This window comes from Trachemys scripta, chromosome 3, assembly GCF_013100865.1.
Source record: "Trachemys scripta elegans isolate TJP31775 chromosome 3, CAS_Tse_1.0, whole genome shotgun sequence".
NCBI classification, from domain to species: domain Eukaryota; kingdom Metazoa; phylum Chordata; order Testudines; family Emydidae; genus Trachemys; species Trachemys scripta.
The window spans coordinates 50,061,083-50,082,837 of record NC_048300.1 but is presented as its reverse complement, the minus strand read 5'-3'; the positions used below and the strand labels follow the sequence as shown (position 1 = coordinate 50,082,837).

Below are 21,755 nucleotides of genomic sequence, written 5' to 3'. Positions count from 1 at the left end.
TGACTACACATCTGCTCAACAAGCCAGTCTTTCTTATGCTTCAATTTATGTGTATTGCTCTTATGGAAGAGAGGTTTTTCCCCATCCATTCCATTATTTCTATTACTTCTGAATGTAGAGTTGAGGTCCAAATTCCCCTTTGGTTGTTGAAGTATGCCACTATGGTGGTGATGTAGAACTGGACCAGAATGTTGTTGCCCTTGAGGTGGCCCTAGAACTTTTTTTGGGCTAACTTCAACCACTCTAAGCTCCACAAGCTTGATGCTCTGGCTCCTTTCTGTAGAATTCTATGTGCCATGGATTATTCTGTGTCTGTGATGTGCTCTGCACCCGATTAGGCTGGTATCTGTTGTGAGTACCTGTGAGTCTGTACCGCATATGGAAAGACCCTTACAGACATTTTCTAGGATTGTCCACCATCTGAGGGAGTCCAGAACCTGGTTTGGGACCAGCACGCATGCATTCCGGTAAGTGATTTCAAACCTTGAAAAGAAACTTCTAGAGAACCTGATATGGGATCTTCCCCAGAACGTGGTTCCTATACACAAAATCAGAGACACTGAGATATGGATGGCCTTGTGTTCCTTACAAAAACAGGTATAAGCTTTTGGATTTTCTCAAACCTGTCCAGTGAAGGACAGACTACAGACACAGAAGTGTCTATATCCACTTCTAGGTGAGCTATCTTTGTGAAAGGAATCGGAGATTTCCTTTCAGGTTTATCACAAAACAGCATGCTTGAAGTGTCCAACTTGTGGTGCTGTGTACTGGTTCTTTGGTTGGACCACTGATCGAAATGTCCTCCAGGAAAGGATACAGATGAAAGACTGGGACCAAAGTTGGGCTATGACTTCCACCAGCATCTTGATAGAGACTCTGGGTGCTGACAAAAACAAGGATAGCAGTGTTTTGTACTGGTAGTCAGCTGTGCCATACACAAATTTAAGTAGACAGCAGTGACATGTACATATGGTTATGCATCTGCTAGGTCCATTGAGACAAGGAAATCCCCTTTTTACAGGGATTCTACCACTGAGGCTAACTTTGCATCCACAATTTCATTTTCTTCATTTGTAGAGCAGTTTGAGGTCCAGGATGACTCTCTCACACTATACATTTCTGCATAATAAAGAATATGGAATATAGCCACAAGAACCTTTCTTATGAGGGTAACAATTCTATTGCTCTTCTGTGCAGAAGGCGACAGATTTCATTCAGTACTAGCTTGCATTTGATAAGAGTGCCTGAGATAGGCAACTGGATGAAGAAGTGGTGCAGTGGGGCCTTTAGTTCAAGGGAGTAACCAAAACTTACTACAGCTTTCATCTACTTGTCAGTGATGGACAGAAGCCATCCATTAGAGAAGTGGGACACTCTGCCTCTTAGATTAAGATGTGGTCAGAGGCACAGACTCATAGGTGAATCCTTAGAGGTGTTGCTACCACCTCTGGTTTTGCCACTTGATCCACGGCTAAAGGGTTTTCCCCTGACATACCTGCTATCTTTCCTTTGGTATTTTTATGAAAAGGATGGATGAAAGGAACATTTCTGCACTTGTCATTTGCATGCACTGTATACCACTGTCTTATTAAATTTATCTCCAAATAGTGGAGAGTTTGTGAATCTAGATGAGCACACTTGTTTCGTGTGCACCTCTGCCATCCAAAGATATAGTCAAATGTGGTGTCCGGCTGCTGAGCTGATAACATGGCCCTGGCTGAGAATCATATTGCATTTAATGAGACACATATGCCACGAAGTCTGTTGCTAGAATACTTTCTTTAAGTTAGACCTGAAGTCAGGTTGGTCCTTGTCATCCAGGGTTGGTCATTCAGCCAGAATACTGTGGTTCTTGCAAAACAGGTAGTGGCCAGGGAACTCTGAAGGCAGCCAAGAAAGTCACAAATTACCTTCTTTGACTTCCATCTTGCTATCAAGAAATCCCTTTCTGATAGGATTATGCTATCTTTAGCTAAAGATGCCACCTACAGGATCTACTTTTGATACTTGTGTTGGCATTTTTTGGCGCTTTTATCTTATGGTATCTAAGTGCATCCCTGCTAATGCACTTACTTTTGTCAGGGTATTCCTACTGATCCCTGATCACATCCTCATAGGAAGGGTGCAGCAGGATTGGCATCTTGATCACTGATTTGGCGGATGGATATTTGCCCTTGACCTTCTTGTTGGATATCTGCTCTAGGATTTGAATGACAGATGCAGACTTTCTGTGACCAGTATTAAATCTGTCAAGGTGGAAAGTCCTTTGATGTATTTTTCCATGCCCTGCTCAGAAACTTGAACTGGAGAGCTCACCTTCCTCAGTAAAGAAGAAAGACACTGAATCAGATATACTTTTTTATATTTTTTCCTTTCCCTTTTTGTTTTCTGGCTCTTTTTGCCTGTTTTTCAGAGATTGCTGCCCAGCTGTGGCCAGCCCAGTGTTTCTTGTGGCTCTTTTCATCATGAGTCTTGAGTACCCTAGATATGTTTCCTTCTGTGTCCTCACCCTTAGGGTCACAGTTCCTCTGCCTGTAGGATGGGGTTCCAGATTTTTGTTTGGAAGAAGGGGAGCTGTGTTGGAGCCTTCCTTCTTTCCCCAATGAGATGAAACTCTCTTCAGTATTTGGGGGGAAATGGTGTGTGGCTCAGATTAGTCACAGGGCTTTCCCTCTGAGCTGGTCAAATGGTCTCTTCCTTGTCCTTAGGCCCTCTACCCAAGAAGTTCAGGAGATTCTGATTGGGCTTTTCAGCACTGGAGTCACGAGTCCTCTAGGGAAGGAGTGTCCCAACATGCCAACCCAATACTGAGCTCGATACCCTGGTAGCATGAGAATCAGGTGGCTGTAAACAGGTAGGGCATAATTTGCCTTGAGATGAGCCTGTAAACACTTCTTCATATATGGACCACTGCTTTGATTTACTCCAGTATTTTCAGGAAAACTCAGCCATGATGGCGTAGTCCCAGTAGGGAGACACTGCAGTGGTAGATCTGGGTGGCTATAAACCACCCTGGTGCTAAATACCCAATTTAAGAGGGAAGGAGGAAGAAAAAGTAAAGGTTGCTCACGAATGAGTAAAAATATATATTAAAGTAAAACTGGCAAAGGAAATGTTTGGGAGCACTGTAAACTGTCACAGGGCACGGCCAGTACACTCTGTGATAGGACACTGAACCACCTCTGGAAAGCAGAGAGGAGGGGGAAATGGTTTCTAACCTTAACTGTTGTTCTTAGAGCTGTGTTGCACATGTCCATTCCATTGTAAGTGTTGTTGTGCTCCAGTGCACAGTTGTAGGATATTTTTTCCCTTAGTGCTACCCATTGGGGTGGCATGAGAGCCTTCTGCTGCTGCGCACAGGCATAAAGGGCCAAGTCTCCTCCGACCCTTCTCAGTTGCTTTCTACCAGAAATACTCCAATAGAGAGGGGAAGGAGGACAGATTATGGAATGGACATGTGCAACACATCTCTAAGAACAACAGTTACAGAAAGATTAGTAACCATTTCTTCTTCTACATGAATAGATAGCACATGTCCATTCCACTGTAGGTGACTCTGGGTTGGGAGTTTCTTTGAACAGGGATTGGAGGACCACTCATCCAAATTCAGCATAGTGTCTACATAGCTGAGAGATAATGTGGTGAGAGGTAAATGTGTGACAATCACCAAGATGCCACTTTGCAAATGTCCAATATGGGCATGTTAGCCAGAAAAGCCACAGAGGTTGCTTGGGACCTAGTCATATGACCCTACACTCTATGCGGTGGCTTGATGTTAGCTTAATTGTAACAAAGGCAAATACAATTGGATATCCATGATGAAATCCTTTGTGTGGAAACAGGACTGCCCTTCATTCTGTCCGCAAATGCAATGAACAATTGAGGTTTAGTCCTTTCAGATAAAATGCTAAAGTTCTTCTATCATCCTGAGCATCTCCAGCCCCTTATTACTCTGGCTTTGGGAAGAAGGTCAGTAAGAAAATTTCTGGGTTGATATGAAAAGTGGAAGCCACTTTTATAAGCAAACTTGGGTGAGGATGAAGATGGATTTTGTCCACGCAGAAACTCGTATATGGAGGATCTGATACTAGCGCCCTCAACTTCCACGCTCTCTGCACAGCACCACCTTCATCAAAATGTGCAACAGAAAGCAAGTCACTAGAGGCTCAGAGAGGGGACCTGTCAGCTTTGTTAAGACTAAATTCAGGCTCCATGGTGGAATAGAGTTCTGTACCTGATGAAATAGTCTGTCCAAACCCTTTAAAAATCTTACAGTCATTGGGTTGGAAAAGACAGCATGGTTATCCACAACTGGGTGAAATGCTGAGATAGCCGCTTAATGTACTCTGATCAAGCTAATCGTCAATCTCTGATGTTTCAGGGACAGAAGAGAGCCAGCGTGTGCTGAATAGAAGCAAGAAAGGGGAAAACCTCTTTCAGTCTGGACCAAAGGGAAATCCTCTTCCAGTTAGCCAGGTAAGTAGTTCTAGTTGATGGTTTTCTTCTATTTAGCAGCACGTCCTGAACTTCTCTAAAACAGAACTCCTCCACTGATATTAACCACAAAGCCTTCAGGCTTCTCAGGCAAAGAGCCTGTAGACTGGATTGGAGGAGGCAACAATGACTCTGAAAAAAATCAAGTATGTAGTGAGACTGACAGTGGCAGACTGATTGATAGGTCTAACTCAGTGTTGGGCAACCTGCGACCCGTGGGCCGCACATGGCCCATCAAGATAATCTGCTGGTGGGCCACCAGACAGTTTGTTTACATTTGCATGGCCGCCTGCAGCTCCCAGTGGCTGCAGTTCGCTGTTCCTGGCCAATGGGAGCTGCAGGAAGCGGCGCAGATTGCAGGGACATACTGGCTGCTTCTTCCTGCAGCTCCCATTGGCCGGGAACGGCAAACTGCGGCCACTGGGAGTAGTGGGCGGCCATGCAAATGTGAACAAACTGTTTGGCGGCCCACCAGCGGGTTACCCTGATGGGCCGCGTGCGGCAGCGGGATGCCTACCACTGGACTAACTGGTTTGAAAACCAGTGCTGATGGGGCCATGCAGAACCAATCAGTATAAGACAGGCCTTATCCTGCTTGACCTTTCATAGAAATATGGGCAGAAGAGGGTTAGAGGAACGTATACAGCAGACCCTCTGATCACAGCAGTAGAAAAGCATCCGTTAACGAACCTCGACTGTGGCCCACTTGGGAGCAAAAGTGACATTTCCTGTGGTCTTTTGTTACAAATAGATCCAGTCGGGGTGCTCCTCAGTGCTAGAAAATAGACCTTGCTATGTCTGGGCAAATGGACCGCTTATGGTGACTGAGAAATAACCTGCTCAGCATATTCTGAGCATTTGGGCTACTTTCAGAACCAGTGTTGGCAATGCAGAAGTCCCAGAGCAGGATTGCTTCCCGATAAAGTAATGAGGACTGTCCTCTCCATTTGTTTACATAAAACATGGCTGCCATATTGTTGGTCAGCACCAATATACCCCTTCCCCTGATGTGAATAAGCTAACTGGATTGCTCGCATGTTGTTTACCTGGAGACAGACATCTTGAGTAGATCAGAAACTTTGCATCTGTGGGGGTACCAGTTGATCCCACCCCAGGTTTGAGGCATCCATGACTATGGAAAGACATTGTTAGGGAGGGAAGAAGGGAACACCCTTGCAGATATTGGTTGGGTATTTTCACCAATTAAGGGAAAATAACATCTAATTTGCATCTGAAGAAGTGAGGTTCTTACCCACGAAAGCTTATGCTCCCAATACTTCTATTAGTCTCAAAGGTGCCACAGGACCCTCTGTTGCTTTTTACAGATTCAGACTAACACAGCTACCCCTCTGATATCTAATTTAGTGTGAATATACCTCAGCCAACCAGTCTTGAAAGAGCATGAAATGCAACCTGTCATATTGGACTATGTAAGTGTATGCTGCCATGTGTCCCAGTAGCCTAACATAGTTTCTCACCTGGTGATGGGATAATCCTTTAAGTCTAGAATGAGATTTTGCATTGCATAAAATGTTGCCTGCAGCAGTAAGGCCATGACCTTTGTCAAGTCGAGGACTGCGCCAATAAATTCTATCTTCTGTACCAGAGATGGGGATGATCTGTTTGTGTTGATCACTAAGCCAAGTGCATCGAAGATGGATTGGATTTTGCTTATGCTGGACAACACCTGCAACCTGGATTGATCTCTTACCAGCCATCCATCCAGGTAAGGGAAAATGTGGACCCCTGACCTCTGGAGGAATGCTGCTACTGTGACCATACACTTTGTAAATACATGCGGGACAGCCGACAGACCAAAGGGGAGCACTGTTAACTGATAAGGGCATCACCTGACAGTGAATCTCAGAAATTTTCTATACCTTTGATGAACTGCCATATGAAAGCAAATATCCTTTAAGTCAAGAGCACCACACCAGTCCCCTGGCTCCTGGGAAGAAATAACGGAAGCTAGAGTGATGATCCACAATTTCTGTCTTTTTTAGGCACTTGTTTAACTCCCTTACATCTAAAATAAGCCGGAGATCCCCTTTTGCCTTCAGTATCAGGATAGATCTCTTCTATCACTCCTACAAGGAAAAGCAATTGTATTTCTTGCAGTAACACTGCCTCATGAGGGACGTCCCTGAAGGAGGACAGGAAGGGTAGGTGGGAGGGAGCAGAAATAAATTGGAGTGTATATCCCACTTCCACCGTGCTTAGAACTCACCTATCTGTTGTGATGTCACCCCAATCACAATGGAGGTGGAACATACAGTTTGCAAAAATTGGGAAGAAAAAGATGGCATTCTTAGAACTGGTACATTGCTCTCAACCCGTCCATCAAAATTAGCTTGTGGAGGATGCTGCCTGCCTTGATGAACCAGACTGTTTGTTGAACCCCTGAAAGGCAACCAGAAGACTGTAACCAAGACAAGCATTTCATTGTGATGGCAGAGGCCATGCCCCAAACTGTAAAATTTGCTGCACCTAGACCCACATGCAGAGCCATTCTGGCAACCAACTTACCCTCCTCAATTAATATCTGGAACTCTTGTTTCATATCATCCGGGAGCTTGTCTTTGAACTTTGAATCTATATCCCACAGGGTGAAATCGTAGCACCCCAGTAAAGTTTGCTGGTTTGCAATAGGAAGCTATAACCCACATTTGGAATAAAGCTTCCTCCCAAGTAAGTCCTGTTTCTTGGCCATCTTATTTTTAGGGGGTTGATGTCCCGTGACCATGTCTCTCTTTCATTGGCTGCCAACACTATGAGTGAGCTCAGAGGGACATGATCACAGAGGTGCTTGAACCCCTGAGAGGGGACATAGTACCTTCTCTCCAGTCTTTTTTTGCAGTCAGTGGCAGGGAAGCTGGGGCCTGCCAAAGAACCTCGGTAGGCCCTAAAATAGCATCATTAATAGGAACAGCTATTCTAGCTTGGGCTGGAGATACCAAGAAGTCCACCAACTTGTGGGATTTTTCCTGAACTCCTTGATGGTAGATGTCCAAGACCACAGCCATCCTCCTCAACAACTCTTGATGTGTCTTAAAATCATCAGGAGGCAGAGAAATAGGTTCTGCCACAATTACCTCAGAGAAAGAGGATGCCAGCAGTCTTGGAGGCTTGTCCACTTCCCACTCCTCTTGTGGATGTTAACGAGAGGGGTCCTGTGTCCACTTGGTGCCAGGCTCGGTGCCAAAACTAGGGTGTTTGCAGCATCAATGCTCTTGACAGCCACTAGATGGAGCCAGCTGAGGTAAATGTGGGGAAGCTCTTGATTAGGGGGAAAACCCCCACGAGTTCTAAAATAGCCCCAGGGTCCTTTCAGTAAGTCCCCTTGGGTTGATACTGAGGATGAAACCAGGGTGGGCAGGTAGCATATTCTTGATGTGGGACTAGCTAGACTGGGACACATAGGATTCCACTTCAGAGTCTGACGAAGAAGCCGCCTCTTGTTGCTACCATGGTGGGGCTGTACTGAACAGTAGGAGTGAGGAAGATTCAGACTCCAAAGAAAGGGGAGCCAGGGAGATCTGTGCCTTTCCCTTAGGCAGCATTGTCTTAATCAGAACCCTGATGGCTAATTCAGCTGGACCTGCCCAGTATGGCGGTGAAACCACTTACGCTGGTAGCTACGGCACCAGTGCCAGGTGAGACTCCTGAACTGCTAGTGATGGTGGCACTGAGGAGGTTCAAAAACTCTCTCATAGCCTCAAATGCCTCAGAAGTAGACAGTACTGGGGCATAAGGTGATCCCAATGACTGCTTCGGGAGCTGGTCAGAACAGCCCTGTACTGGGCCCTGGTGTCAACAAACAACCCTGCTTAGAGGTGTGCTCTGTGGAGTGCATGCTTTGAGCACCCTCGAGTCTTCAGTTGATTTTGACCTCTTCGCTTCCTTCAATGATCCTTGTACCAAGTACAATTTACAGGGCCTCTTCTTTGTTATTAGCAACAACAATCTGCCTGTTGGTACCAGTAATGCAGAATATGCACTACTGACTAAAGCAGAGGTGCTCCGTACCCAAACCAAGGTAGATAGTTCAGATGGAGAACATAGCACCGATTTCAGCAGCAGATTTTTCAATCTGGCTGCCCTGTCTTTTTTGGAGCGGGCTTTAATCCCTTACAAATACTACATTTGTTATTCACGTGAGCCTCCCCTAAGCACTTAAGGCAGCTGGGGTGAGGGTCACTGTTAGGTACTGCCTTACCTCAAAAGTGGTAGGGCTTGAAACCCAGGGCACATGGCATATCTCCAGAATCAGAGCCAGTACCCAGACTGGGTGCTGGATCCACACAAACAACGACGATTTGTATTAAGTACACTAACTACACAGAACTACAAGGAGCACTATTTACATGATTTGACTAAAGACTTGCAGATGCAAGGAAAGGGAGCTCCAAAAACTGTTACAAGCGGTAAGAAGGAACTGAGGGAGGTCAGGTGGCTTGGTTCTTTATGCCTGTGCGCTTGCTGGTGTGCATGCTATCTCAACGGCTATCGCTAAGAGAAAAAAACTCTTTGACAACTGTGCACTGGAGCTCACAAACACCTACAGTGGAATGGACGTGTGCAATCACTTGAAGAAGAACATCCCATGTCTTAGAAGTGTGAGAAACGCTGGGCTGCAGAATGCATTTGTTCTAATGCAAAATGTTTACCAGCTATTATGTGACAAATCTGACCAGCTTCTAGATTTATAAGGCACTGTGTATGTTACAAACAGAAATGCTGAGACAACATATTCTCTCGAGTTAGTATTTATAGTAGTCTCCGCACTCAAGTAGGTGTAGTTCCCACTGCAATCAGTGGAAATTGTATGTGCTGACTCCAGGGCTGAAATGGGTCCTTAAGGTTTTATAATATAGTGCGAGAAGAGCTCCACATCACAAGATTCAAAGCCATTCAAAATATTAAAAACTGATCCATCATTAGATGGTATCTGCATGTTTATGATGAGGCATAAGGAAGCTTTGAAGCTGCTGGTCACAAGTTTCAGAGACTTCACACCAACACTATCTGTACTCCAAAGAATCCATACAAAGTTACAGTACTTTATTGTAAAGAGCTGTTGGAAAATCAGCAGACATTTCTTAAATTTCCATTGTATTAATTATCACGCAATGTATGTATACCATACTTTGGCACGAAGAGAGTCTCTTCTTCAGCAGAACTGATCATCACCACCACCGGAGAGTTCTGGTCATGTCTGCGTATATATAACTTCCTGATATTCGCAAAACATTTCACAAGATGAGGCTGTGATACAGACATAAAAGAAAATAACAGAATAAAATATGGACAATCTGTCATTACGTGTAACAAGAAGAATGTTCCTAGCATGCAGTACTGAAATGTTACCTGCACAGCCTCAGGATTTTTGCTTTCAGCTAAAATGTCAAGAAGTTCAGCATTGCTGAGAAAGTAAAACCTTGGGAAAATCATTCGTTTAATCTCAAGATAGTCCTGTTTCAAAATAAATACATAAATACATTAATTAAAAAATAATTGTAAAGATACACTGAAACTATAATACAGAAATATCATCCCAAGCTCCTCATCCTCACTTTCACGGCCCTGCATTCCAGCCACATACACCCTTTTTAACTTCATCCTTTTCCTTCACACCTACTCCTCTCTCTTTATTCATTACCTTTTCCGATGGTTGGTTTTCTGCCCTTTTTTATGCTATCCACTATAGTTGGATCAGCCTCCTTTCAAATCAGCTAAGTACCCTTCCTCACCTCCCTTACCTTCAAACCTCTCCCGAAAGTCCACTTTTTGCATTAATCTAATCAATCCATTACTGTCCCCGCTTCTTCCAGTGACTGAATTTTTGTCCTGTGGTTTGCTTTTGACTGTGTTAAACTAGAAACTCTTTGTGGCAGTGATGTGTGATCTTACTTATTTTGTAGTGCACTATGCAGATTTATAAAATAATCACTCTGTTTATCAGGTTTACTCTTGTTGAAGCCCTCAGGGCACAAAGACAATTTTAAAACTCCACAAGATAACACTCCTCTCAATATAATATAATATATCTTCACTCCACCACTGCAAATATATTCTAGCCCACTGATTGCTCGATAGGCAGCTGATGTAAACAATGCAATGTCAGTGCAATACATGCCTAAATGCTCATTTCAATGAGCCACTTGCTGCCATATCCTATATTAGTTGCATGCAACAGAGTTGCTTTGCTGGCAGCCTCTTTTAGAGGAAATTATTGCAGTCAAGTTGCTGTACATAAATCCTACCAATCAAATGTTAAATTACACTAACTGTTTGACAAGAATTTATACTAATGATGACTAGTATGATAGGAAGGCAAGGCAGCTCAATGCCTACTTTGCTTGTCTTCTCTCAAAAAATAACATGTGAACGGATGACTAGCGAAGTCACCGTAGTCAATATAGGGGAAGGGATACAGAATGGGATAAGTAAAGAACCACATCAGAGATCTTCTGACCAAATTGAATGAATTTAATCAGTGGGGCTGGTTGCTATTCACCCAAGGGCAATGAAGGAATTAGATGAAGAAATCTCAGAGCCATTGGCAATATAGTTACAAAGTCATGAGTGACAGGAGAGGTCCCGGAAGACTGGAGAAGGGCTAACATAGTGCCCATATTTAAAAAAGGGGAAGAAGGAAGAACCGGGAAACTATAGACCAGCCAGCCTGACTTTGATACCTCGGAAGCTACTAGAGCTATGTATAAAACCTTCAATTTGTGAATACCTGGAGAATGATGTGGTAATCACTAGCAGCCAGTATGGATTTACCAAGAACAAATCATGTCAAACCAGCTTGATTTCCTTCTTTGACAAGGTAACTGACTTGATGGATAGAGGGAATGCGGTGGTCATAATACACCTGGAATTCAGCAAGGCTTTTGACACAATTCCACATGACATTCTGGTAAGTAAGCTGGAGAAATGTGGGCTCGGCAAAACTACCATTAAGTGGATACACAGTTGGTTACACAACTGCAAAGAGTAACTATTAAATAAATTATCTCAGATTGGAGGGAGGTCTCAAGTGGGGTTCCACAAGGATCCGTTCTGGGTCTGGTGTTGTTTAACATCTTTATTAATTACCTGGATGTAGGTATAGAAAGCATACTGATCAAGTTTGCAGATGACACAAAGCAGGGTGGAGAGTGCCAATACTTCGGAGGATAAAGCTAAAATTCAGAGCGATCTTGATAAATGAGAGAACTGGGCTATAGACAACAAAATGAAATTCAACAAAGACAAATGTAATGTGCTACACGTAAGGAAGTAAAACCAAATGCACAGATACAGAATGGGGGAAAACTAGCTTGGAAGCAGCACTGCTGAGAAGGAAGGAAAGCTTACTCACCTTGTGCAGTAACTGGAGTTCTTCGAGATGTATGTCCCCGTGGGTGCTCCACTTTAGGTGGCGGTGAGTCCAACACCATCTATTGGAGATTTATGGTAGCAGCATCCGCACGGGTTGCGCATGTGCAGTAGACGTCTCATGGTACCGTTGGTGCCGCGTGTAGTGCGTTCCCTCTCTACCACAGAGTCCTCACTGTGAACTCCGAAGTAGAGGGGAGGAGGGCGGGTAGTGGAGCACCCACAGGGGCACACTTCTTGAAGAACTCCAGTTACTGCACAAGGTGAATAACCTTCCCTTCTTCTTTGAGTAGTGTCCCTCTGGGTGGCTCCACTTTAGATGACGGTAGAGCAGCGCCCCTCTGAGGGCACGGGGGACTTCGGGTTTGTTCGAGTCATTGAGGTAAGTACTGTGAGGCCCCCTATGGCATCGGCCCTGGAGTCCTGAGTGACTGCATAGTGCTTTGTGAATGTGTGGATGGAGGCTCAAGTGGTCGCCTTACAGATCTCTAGTATTGGAACGTTATTGGGGAATGCTACCAAAGTTGAAATGGACCTAGTAGAATGTGCTCTAATGTGCTCCAGTGGTTCTGTATTCCGGATATGGTAACACGTTTGAATGGATGTGAAAATCCATTTAGATAATCTCTGAGTGGATACAGCACATCTTTTCGAGCGCTCGGTAGTAAAGATGAAAATTCTAGGGGATTTCCTGAAAGGTTTGGTTCTTTCAAGGTAGAAAGCTAGCACCCTTCTAATGTCTAGAGTGTGTAGGGCAGCTTCTGTTGGAGTACCAGGAGGCTTAGGGTACAATGTTGGTAGGTGAATAGATTGGTTCATGTGAAATGCTGAGGTTACTTTTGGTAAGAATTTAGGATGTGGACGTAGCATTACCTTGTTCTTGAAGAATGTTGTGTATGGAGGATCTGCCATTAGCACCCCATCTCGCTCACCCTTCTCGCTGAGGTAATGGCGACCAGGAAGGCTACTTTCATCGATAAGTGGAGTAATGACCAGGTGGCTAATGGTTCGAATGGTGGTCTAGTGAGGCATTTCAGTACCAGGTTGAGGTCCCATGTTGGAAGCGTTTTGTAGTTGGGTGTGCGAACATCAAAGTTCCATCGATCTCTCAATGGAATGCTGAAATGGCTGCAAGATGGACTCTGATTGAGCTCATCATTAAGCCAGTGCTTTTCGGCTCCAACAGTTATTCTAAGATTAATGGTAGTGGTGCTGAATCGCTCATCAAGTGACTTCCTTGAGACAAGGCAGAGAACCTCTTCCATTTTTGAAGGTAGGTATTTCTCGTAGTCAGTTTCCTGCTATTTAATAACATGTGTTTAACTTGTTCTGAATAGGTTACGTTGTCATGGTGGAATCATTCAGGAGCCACGCCTGTAAAGTGGAGTATCTCCAGATTTGGGTGGAGAGTGCAACCGTTGTGTTGAGACAGCAGATCCAGCCGGCGAGGGAGAGCTCGCGGGAGCATATCGCCTTATGTTACAGGTAAGGATACCATGCCTGTCTGGGCCATGTCAGGACTATAAGGATAACTTTGGCCCTGTCTGCTTGTATCTTGTGCATCACACGTGATATCACTGGTATCAGTGGAAATGGATACATGAGTTGTGCCTCCCATTTGATGAGGAAGGCGTCCCCTATTGACTGTAGTTCCAGTCCCGCTCCTGAGTAGAACACCACACATTTGCGATTTGTCAGGGATGCAAACAGATCAATGGTGGGTGCGCCCCACCATTTGAAGATTAAACTCAGGACCTCTCCATTCATCTCCCATTCATGCTCCTGAGCGTGTCTGCTGTCGCATTCTGACAGCCTGGCAGGTAACACGCTGAGATGTTTACGTTGTGTTGTATGCACCAATTCCAAAGTCTCATGGCTTCTGTGCATAGAGAATGTGAGCGAGTGCCTCTTTGCCTGTTGATGTAGAACATGCAGACCATAGTAATGAATTCAGGACATTTGGTGGAACTGTGAACCGTTTGTGAAGGCTGTGTTTGCTTGGTATGTATAATGTGCTTAGCCAACCTTGTAGTCATCGCATATGTAGTCTTGGATGTCATACCATGAACATCGTGGCCGCCAGGTGTTCTAGTAATTGTAGGACAGTGCGAGCCCAAACTTGAGGACTGACCTGTACCTCTGAGATGAGGTTCATGAAGTTTGTGAATCTGGTAAGGGGTAACAATGACTTGGCTTCTATGGCGTCGAAGTGTGCCCTGATAAAGTCTAGTTGTTGGACTGGGTTTATGGTTGATTTCTGTTTATTTGCAGAGCCAGCTCCCAGAATAGTGTGATAGTGGACTGGACTGCATCCATTGCATCTCATAGAGTTGGGCCATTGCTAAGGCAATCGTCCAGGTAGGGAAAAATCATTATTCCCTATTTGCGTAAAAGTGCCGCTACCACCGCTAGAGTTTTGGAGAAAACTCTTGGTGCCTTGGATAGGCCATACTCTGTAGTGGAAGTGTTCTTGTCCTACCGTTCTCGTCCTTCCTGTGAGCAGGATGAATGGTGATATGGAAATAAGCATCTTGGAGGTCGAGGGCTGAAAACCAGTCCCCCTGTTGCAGTGCTGGGAGTATCATATCCAATGTGACCATCTTGAACTTTTAGGATCTGACAAACTTGTTGAGCTTCCGCAGATCTATGATGGGTCTCCATCCCCTGCTCTTCTTCTGGGTCAGGGAGTAATCGGAGTAGAACCCCTTCCCTCTGAATTGTAGCAATGCTTGTTCTATGGCACCTAGTTGTAGAAGATTATCGACTTCTTGTTATAGTCGGTGCTCCTGAGAAGGGGCCCTGAAGAGGGATGGTGAAGGGGGTGGGGTAGGGTAGGTGGGAAGGAGGTTAAGGGGATAGTGTATCCCGACTTGATAACTTCTAACACCCATTGGTTTTATGTTATGGTGGCCCAGATGTGGAAAAGGGCTAGAGTCGATGGCCAAAAATTGGGTATGGGGCAGGTGTGAGTGCTGCTTCGTGAGGGAGGTTGTTCAAACCCTCAACCAACTTTTCAAAATTGCAGTTTTGGATGTGCTGACTGAGAAGATGGCGCCTGAGATTGAGGTGTTCGCCTGCGTTGTGATCATTGACGCTGGCATTGGTTATCGTATGGTCGCTGTTGTTGTTGCCTGTTTTAGGTCTCTGATATGGTGATATCTCCTTCTCTTTGCAGGGGGGGTGTAAATCCCCAAAGTGCGGAGCATGGCCCGAGAGTCCTTCATTGAATGAAGCACCTCATCCATTTTCTAAGAGAATAGTTGCTCCTGGTCAAAAGGTAAGTCCTCTAATTCTGTCTGGAGTTCTTTTGGTATCCCCGGGACCCGAAGCCATGAGGCTTGGCACATTGCTACGGCTGTGGCCGTCATTCTGGCTGCCATGTCTGCTGTGTACAATGCCCCGATGGGCTGTTTTGGATATGAACTGGCCCTCGATGACAATGGCCTAGAATTTTGTCTGTTTTTTATCTAGGGGCTCGTATGTGAACTGGGCAAGTTTCCCATAGTTGTCATAGTCGTATCTGGCCAGTAGTGCTGAATAATTGGCCACTCGAAACTGAAGGGTGCTGGAGGAATATACTTTGCATCCGAACAAGTCGAGTCTTCTGTGTTCTTTGTCATTGCTAGGGTGTTTACTGCCTCAACAACTAGGGAGTTGAGTGCACAAATAGAAAGTTTGCCCCCTTGAATGGTATGTAATATTTTCTATTCCCTTTTTTTCAGGTAGGCGAAATAGAAGCAGGTGTCTGCCAGACTATCTCCGCAGGATCCAAGATGGTCGCACTGATGGAAAGGGCAATCTTATGGCGGTGCGGGCATAATCGCCTCATCTGGGGAGGAAATGTGAATTGTGTACAGGAGATGTGTCATGGTCTGTGCCCATCTCTGAGTCCTCTCCCCCTCTCTGTGGTGTGGGAGATGCTGGATTAGAGTGCAGTTTACATTTATGCGTTATGGATGGTCTAGAATGCTGACCCCTATATGAGCTCCATGGTTCCCAATACGCCCATTGCATTGGGAAAGCCATAAGAGGGTACATCCATGGGGGTCGCACCATGGTTGGTTCATCTGGTGTCTTGGACCCAGGTGGTTCCACCTGGTTGGTGTGCCTTAGGTGAGGAGTGACATGGAGCTATTGTCCCTGCATCTCCTCCTCCTCCTCCTTAGAGAGCCGTGCCATGACTTCTGGACTGTGATCTCCCCTGGAGCCTTTGGGGGAGCCCTCGGCACGAAGTATGGGTGAATGTGGTGCCAATGAGATTTCTAAGTCATTCTGGTGCAGCAGACACTGTGTCAGTGCTGATTTCTGAGTAGTCATTGCCGTGAGTGCTTTCCCTTTCATTGATGGAGTCAGTGCTGACCAGTGGTGTTGTTTGGCCGGTGCCGTCAGTGCCGATTTTGTGGTGTCTACCAGCATCAACTGAGTTGTCGGTGCTGGAGGTGGAGGCATGGTGCCTCAGACACTCAGTGCCGAGCCCTGTACCGGTGAGCTCGGTGCTGTGGAGGAGGCATGTTTTGGTCGGTGCCTCAACTCCGTTTCTTTTGCTCTGTCTTCAGCTGTGCTGGAGGTCCTAGAGTGTCATAGGTGCTCACCCGAGAGTAAGATGGCATCAGGGGTACTGACCTGGCAGATCACCTCTGTTTTCGCGGACCTCTCTGTGGAGATCTTTGAGCCCTCTTTTTTGTTTTTTCAGAGGGTAGGTCTCCTTTTCCATCTTGAGGAGTGCCCAGAGAGGCTGTTTGCTTGTCCACCTCAAGCTGGAGAGACTTCCCCATCAAGATCATTTTAAGCTGGGGATCCCTGTCCCGTCAGACTCTGGCTTTCAGCCTGCTGCAGTAGGGACATTTCTGGGGAATATGCCCCTCACCCAGGCAGTGTATACATAAAGAGCGTCTGTCTGAAACGGGAACGACATCGTGGCAGGAGCCGCATAGTTTGAAGCCTGGAGACCCCGGCATTTAACTAGTAACCGTCCCTTAGGGGGAGGTTGTCTAACGAACTAACAAGAAATTTTTTTTTTAACCCTGACACTAACTCTAACTCGCCCTATAACAACTTACCTAAATATTTATCTAAAAGTTATTTCTTAACAGTTTTAGGGAAAAGCACTAACACTGCCCCTTTGCTCTGTCTTCAGCTGAGGACAGCTGAAAAGGAACTGGAGGGCTTGGGTCGCGCAAGTGCTACATCCGGCACCAACGGCACCATAAGATGCCTACTTTGCACGCGCAACCCGCACAAACACTGCTACCATAAATCTCCAATTGACAGCACTGGGACGCACTACCACCTAAAGTGGAGCATCCACAGGGACACTACTCAAAGAAGATCTAGGAGTTGTGGTGGATCACAACCTCAACATGAGTCAGCCACGTGATGCTGTTGCAAAAAAAAAAAAAAAGAGGAAATGCAATTTTAGGTTGCATTAACAGCGGCATAGCATGCAAATCACGGGAGGTGATAGTACCGCTCTAACTCGGTGCTGGTTCAGCCTCAGCTGGTGCACTGTGTCCAATTTTGGTGACAAATGTATAGAAAGGATGTAGAGATACTGGAAAGGATCCAGAGGTGAGCGACAAAGATGATTAAAGGGATGGAATGCAAGTTATTTGAGCAAAGGCTGAATGAACTGGGTATGCTTAGTTTGGAAAAGAGGAGATAAAGGGGGGATATGATAGTTGTCTTCAGATACCTGAAAGGCTGCCACAAAAAAGATGAAGAAAAGTTGTTCTCTTTTGCCACAGAGGCAGAACAAGAGGCAAAGGGTTCAAACTACAGCATAGCAGATTTAGATTAAATCTCAGGAAAAACTTCCTAACTGTAAGAACAGTAGTATAATGGAACAGACTGCCTCAGGAGGTCGTTGAAGATTTTTCACTGGAGATTTTCAAGAGGAGACCGGATAGCCATCTGTCTTGGATGGTTTAGACACAACAAATCCTGCATCTTGGCAGGGGATTAGACTAGATGACCTTTGTGGTCCCTTCTAACCCCATGATTCTATTACTAGTCATTTAGTTAAAAAAAAAAAAAGGATGTAAATAAAAAAAAGATGCACTTGGATCGTAATTTACTACTTGACTGCAACTTATTTCCTATGAACTGCAAGTACAGCTCCTTCAGATGTTATATAATCTTGATGGCTGTCATTCTTGGCAAAATGTCATGGCTTTACATCATTCATCCTATTCACAGAGTCAACATAAAACATGTAGCTATCATGTAAATCAGGCCATAGCCTCATGCCAGCACCCAAGCCAAGTAGCCTGGCCGAGTGCTGGGCTGAAGACTACCTTATTTGTCCCTGCAACAGGCTAGAGATCCATGCAGAGATGGATCCTCTGTCCTTTACCCTCTCCCAGCCTTCCCATCATACAGACAGTCAAACCCAACCCTTCCTCAAGGAGCAGACCTGTACAAGTTTTACTGCCAAGGCACAGATTTGCCTCATCACTGATGCTCAAAATACAGTTAGGAATTTTATGTACACACCAACCATAACACAAGATCACATAAGTGAGGAAATACAATGTTAGGGCACCTGAAATTACATACTCTCACTCTTCCAAAAAGAATCACACACCTCACTACAGAACAACCACCATACAACATAGACAATGCACTACAACTTCTGTTCTGCCCCAATAAGGATGGCAGACTTGGGGACAAGAGCCAGTGTTGTATTCCTTTCCTGAGCCATTCAAATGGGCTTCTGCATAACACAGCAGACAATGGGAGAAGCCAACAGGAGACATTTTCTTTGCCAGCTAACTGTTGCACAAAAGGTTTCAGTTACGACAAATAACACTAATTTTTTTTCTTTATTAACAAAATAATTATGCAACTATACAGAGACCGTCCAAACGCCAATTATGTATCAATTTCTGATTTTCTACTGTACTTAGTTTTTAAGCTACAGAAGCCCAGAAAATTATGAGACTTAAAATGTCAACTTTTTAATGCCAATTTTAAGAAGTTAGAACTCAGAAACAAATACATGGATTTGTTTGAAAATCCTCTGAAAATGCAGACTTTACTCAAAACCTATGTGCTGAAAATTTGAAGCAGATAAACTTTTTCATACAAAAAACAGAGGTTGAACTCTTACTGTAATTGCAAAATACAGCCCAGTCTTACATATGAAGTTGGCACCACTCATCTGTGAAACATTAGAACCTCATTATCTAGCACTTCTGTGTACAGAAAAATCTGGGTTTTACTTTTTTATTAGTGAGTCTTTTAAAGGGATTTTACCTTTTATTACTATATAGATATAAACTGAAGCTTAGTTACCTCTCATAAGTGATTTATGACTTCATTAGACTTTTATTTTGAAGGGTTAAAAATGTATCTGTAGAGAGTCATGTCCAAAGATATGTTCAAGATGTTTGTTCTTTGAACATGATATGTTTAGGTTGTCATTTCCAAATATCTCACTCAAACCCACAATTAATTACAGATTCTTATACTATTTGTTTAGTTTTTTATCACAAAGTTTTACTAAGGCAAAAGCACTGGTTCGCAGCATGGATAGGGGACAGGGCTGGAAGTAGGAAGATCTGGTATGTTTTTACCTCAAGAGACTTCTGTATTTTTTCAAGATGTGCATTGTTGGTCTGCAGCATCTCAAGGACTCCTGCAGTTGTGGCTGCCCTAAGAGCATTTGGGTCATCCTCTGTACATGCCATTATCTCTTTCCATTTGTTATTGACCTGAGAGAAAAGACTTGCTTCTGCTGGAAGCTGCCTATTTAAATCACAGATCATATTAGAGATCAATTTATAGAATGCAGCTTTCAAATATATCTAATTCTGAATATCGTCAATTTATTTTCCCTACATCCTTTATACTGCTTCCACAAACCCACATTTTGGAATCGCATGTTGAGCCACACAGAGTCAGGATAGCAAGCCTCATCACAGGTTAGTCGGTCAATCTATCTATTTAGGCACTTATGTCTCTCTTACAATAGTATCTCAGTGCCTGAATGTGCACTAATCACTGCCAAAACCTCTATAATAAGATGCACATCCAACATATCCCCTGAATTCCTGACCAAGATAAGAGAAGATACTATGGTGAGAAAGATGAATGTGGATCTGGGGTGAAAAAAAATATTCAGAAAACTCTAGTAAACAGGAAGTAACCTAGTTTTTCCTTTTGGTGTAATTGCTTCACTCATCCCCATACTTGGAAGCTAGCTAAGAATAAAAAATAATCATACAAAGACAAGATAAAGGCTACTGTAATTAAAAATAGACTGCAGTATTGTTTTACTGAAGTGGGCATGTAATCTAGCCTCTTAAGCCTTAGCTTTTAAAACTGCATTTTATAGACATCTGAGTTAAACTGGTGCAAAACCATGTGTGAACACTCTTATTTCAATTTAAACCTGGTTTATGTCAATTTAATATACCTTGATATCCAATTAAGCTAATTAAAAGAATGAGTACATAGGGTTTGCAGTAGCTTAATTGAATCAGTTCAAAATCACATTTTTTTTTAAATTGGTACAATTCTGAATACAGAAAAGAGCAAAATGTTTTAACTTTTCTTTTCAAGCTATTTATATCTTGGTTGATTTTATAAAATAGAGCTCTCTGACATTTAGTGTGTCAGTACTACTGAACCTCTCTAGCACTGTGCCCCATCCTAGAATGTCAAACTTCATCATATCACAGTCTAGCTATCCACTCATCTGTGTTTTTTGTCTCATGCATCACCATGGTATCCTCCCTTAAAAATTAGTCACTATTTCTTAAATGCTTGAACATACTTGAGGTTCAGTTCTCTGGTCTGCTAAGATCACTTTGCCTTGAGATAACGCGATACACATTCATATATACCGGGGTAGGCAATCTATGGCATGCGTGCCGAAGGCGGCACGCAAGCTGATTTTCAGTGGCACTCACACTGCCCGGGTCCTGGCCACCGATCCGGGGGGCTCTGCATTTTAATTTAATTTTAAAAATCTCATTGACTTTACATACAATAGTTTAGTTATATATTATAGACTTATAAAAAGAGATCTTCTAAAAACGTTAAAATGTATTATTGGCACGCAAAACCTTAAATTAGAGTGAATAAATGACTCGGCACACCACTTCTGAAAGGTTGCCGACCCCTGATATATACCTTTGTATTTCTGGAGCATGAAAGATTGGTTCCAGGTAAATCCAATTCCTTTGGCAAGTCAACCATTCCTCCAGGGTGCGAGAGAAGAGATTTAACGTATGATCCCATGCGTCTACAAGGTTCTACCATAAAAAATAGAATAATATAAAGTAAAACCTAAATTTGGTGGAAATTCTTACTTTTGCAAGATATGTTACTTAAGGACTCCCAAACAAAATTTTGATGGAGTTTTAAGCAGACTATAGCATAGTACTAAATACAAAATTTCCATACTTTCATATAATGTGACCAAAAAACCTGCTTAGGAGCTAATTATTTGTATCTGAAAAAGGCTTACTAAGATATGTCATAAGTTTGTTTTATATTATGTCTCAATAATAATAATAATAATAATACATAAGAGTATGAAGAAAATAGCTATCACTCAGCTGGAAATCTTTTCATTTCAGGGCACTGGCATGAATTAAAATTTAACTTTATTTGTAGTGGTATAAACTATGGAGCTGAATCCTGCTTGCCTTGCTCATAAATTAGCCTCACTGTTAGTTATTGTTCACTGAAGCCAATAGAACAGTAAGGGAAATTCTGTGAACCTATTTCTACAAACTTTTTAACAAATATACATATTCATATTTGCTTTAAACAAAGGGCAAGCAGAATTTTGCAAGATGATCCTAAGAAGACCTAGTTACTAAATCTGGTTTCTTTTTAATATACTGATACAGATGCAATACCCAGCT

The 21,755-nt window shown here is 43.6% G+C and overlaps 1 protein-coding gene across 1 annotated transcript in view; it reads right to left on the bottom strand.

The window, feature by feature from the left end:
- Positions 1 to 21,755, bottom strand: part of DNAH14 (dynein axonemal heavy chain 14) — a 499,756-nt gene that overhangs the window by 320,005 nt on the left and 157,996 nt on the right. The window contains exons 24-27 of the mRNA XM_034764559.1: positions 21,016 to 21,137; positions 19,455 to 19,626; positions 9,862 to 9,966; positions 9,641 to 9,759 (exon numbers count right to left, since the gene is read on the bottom strand). Of these exons, the coding sequence (XP_034620450.1) occupies positions 9,641 to 9,759; positions 9,862 to 9,966; positions 19,455 to 19,626; positions 21,016 to 21,137 (518 nt within the window). The remainder of the gene's footprint in view (positions 1 to 9,640; positions 9,760 to 9,861; positions 9,967 to 19,454; positions 19,627 to 21,015; positions 21,138 to 21,755) is intronic.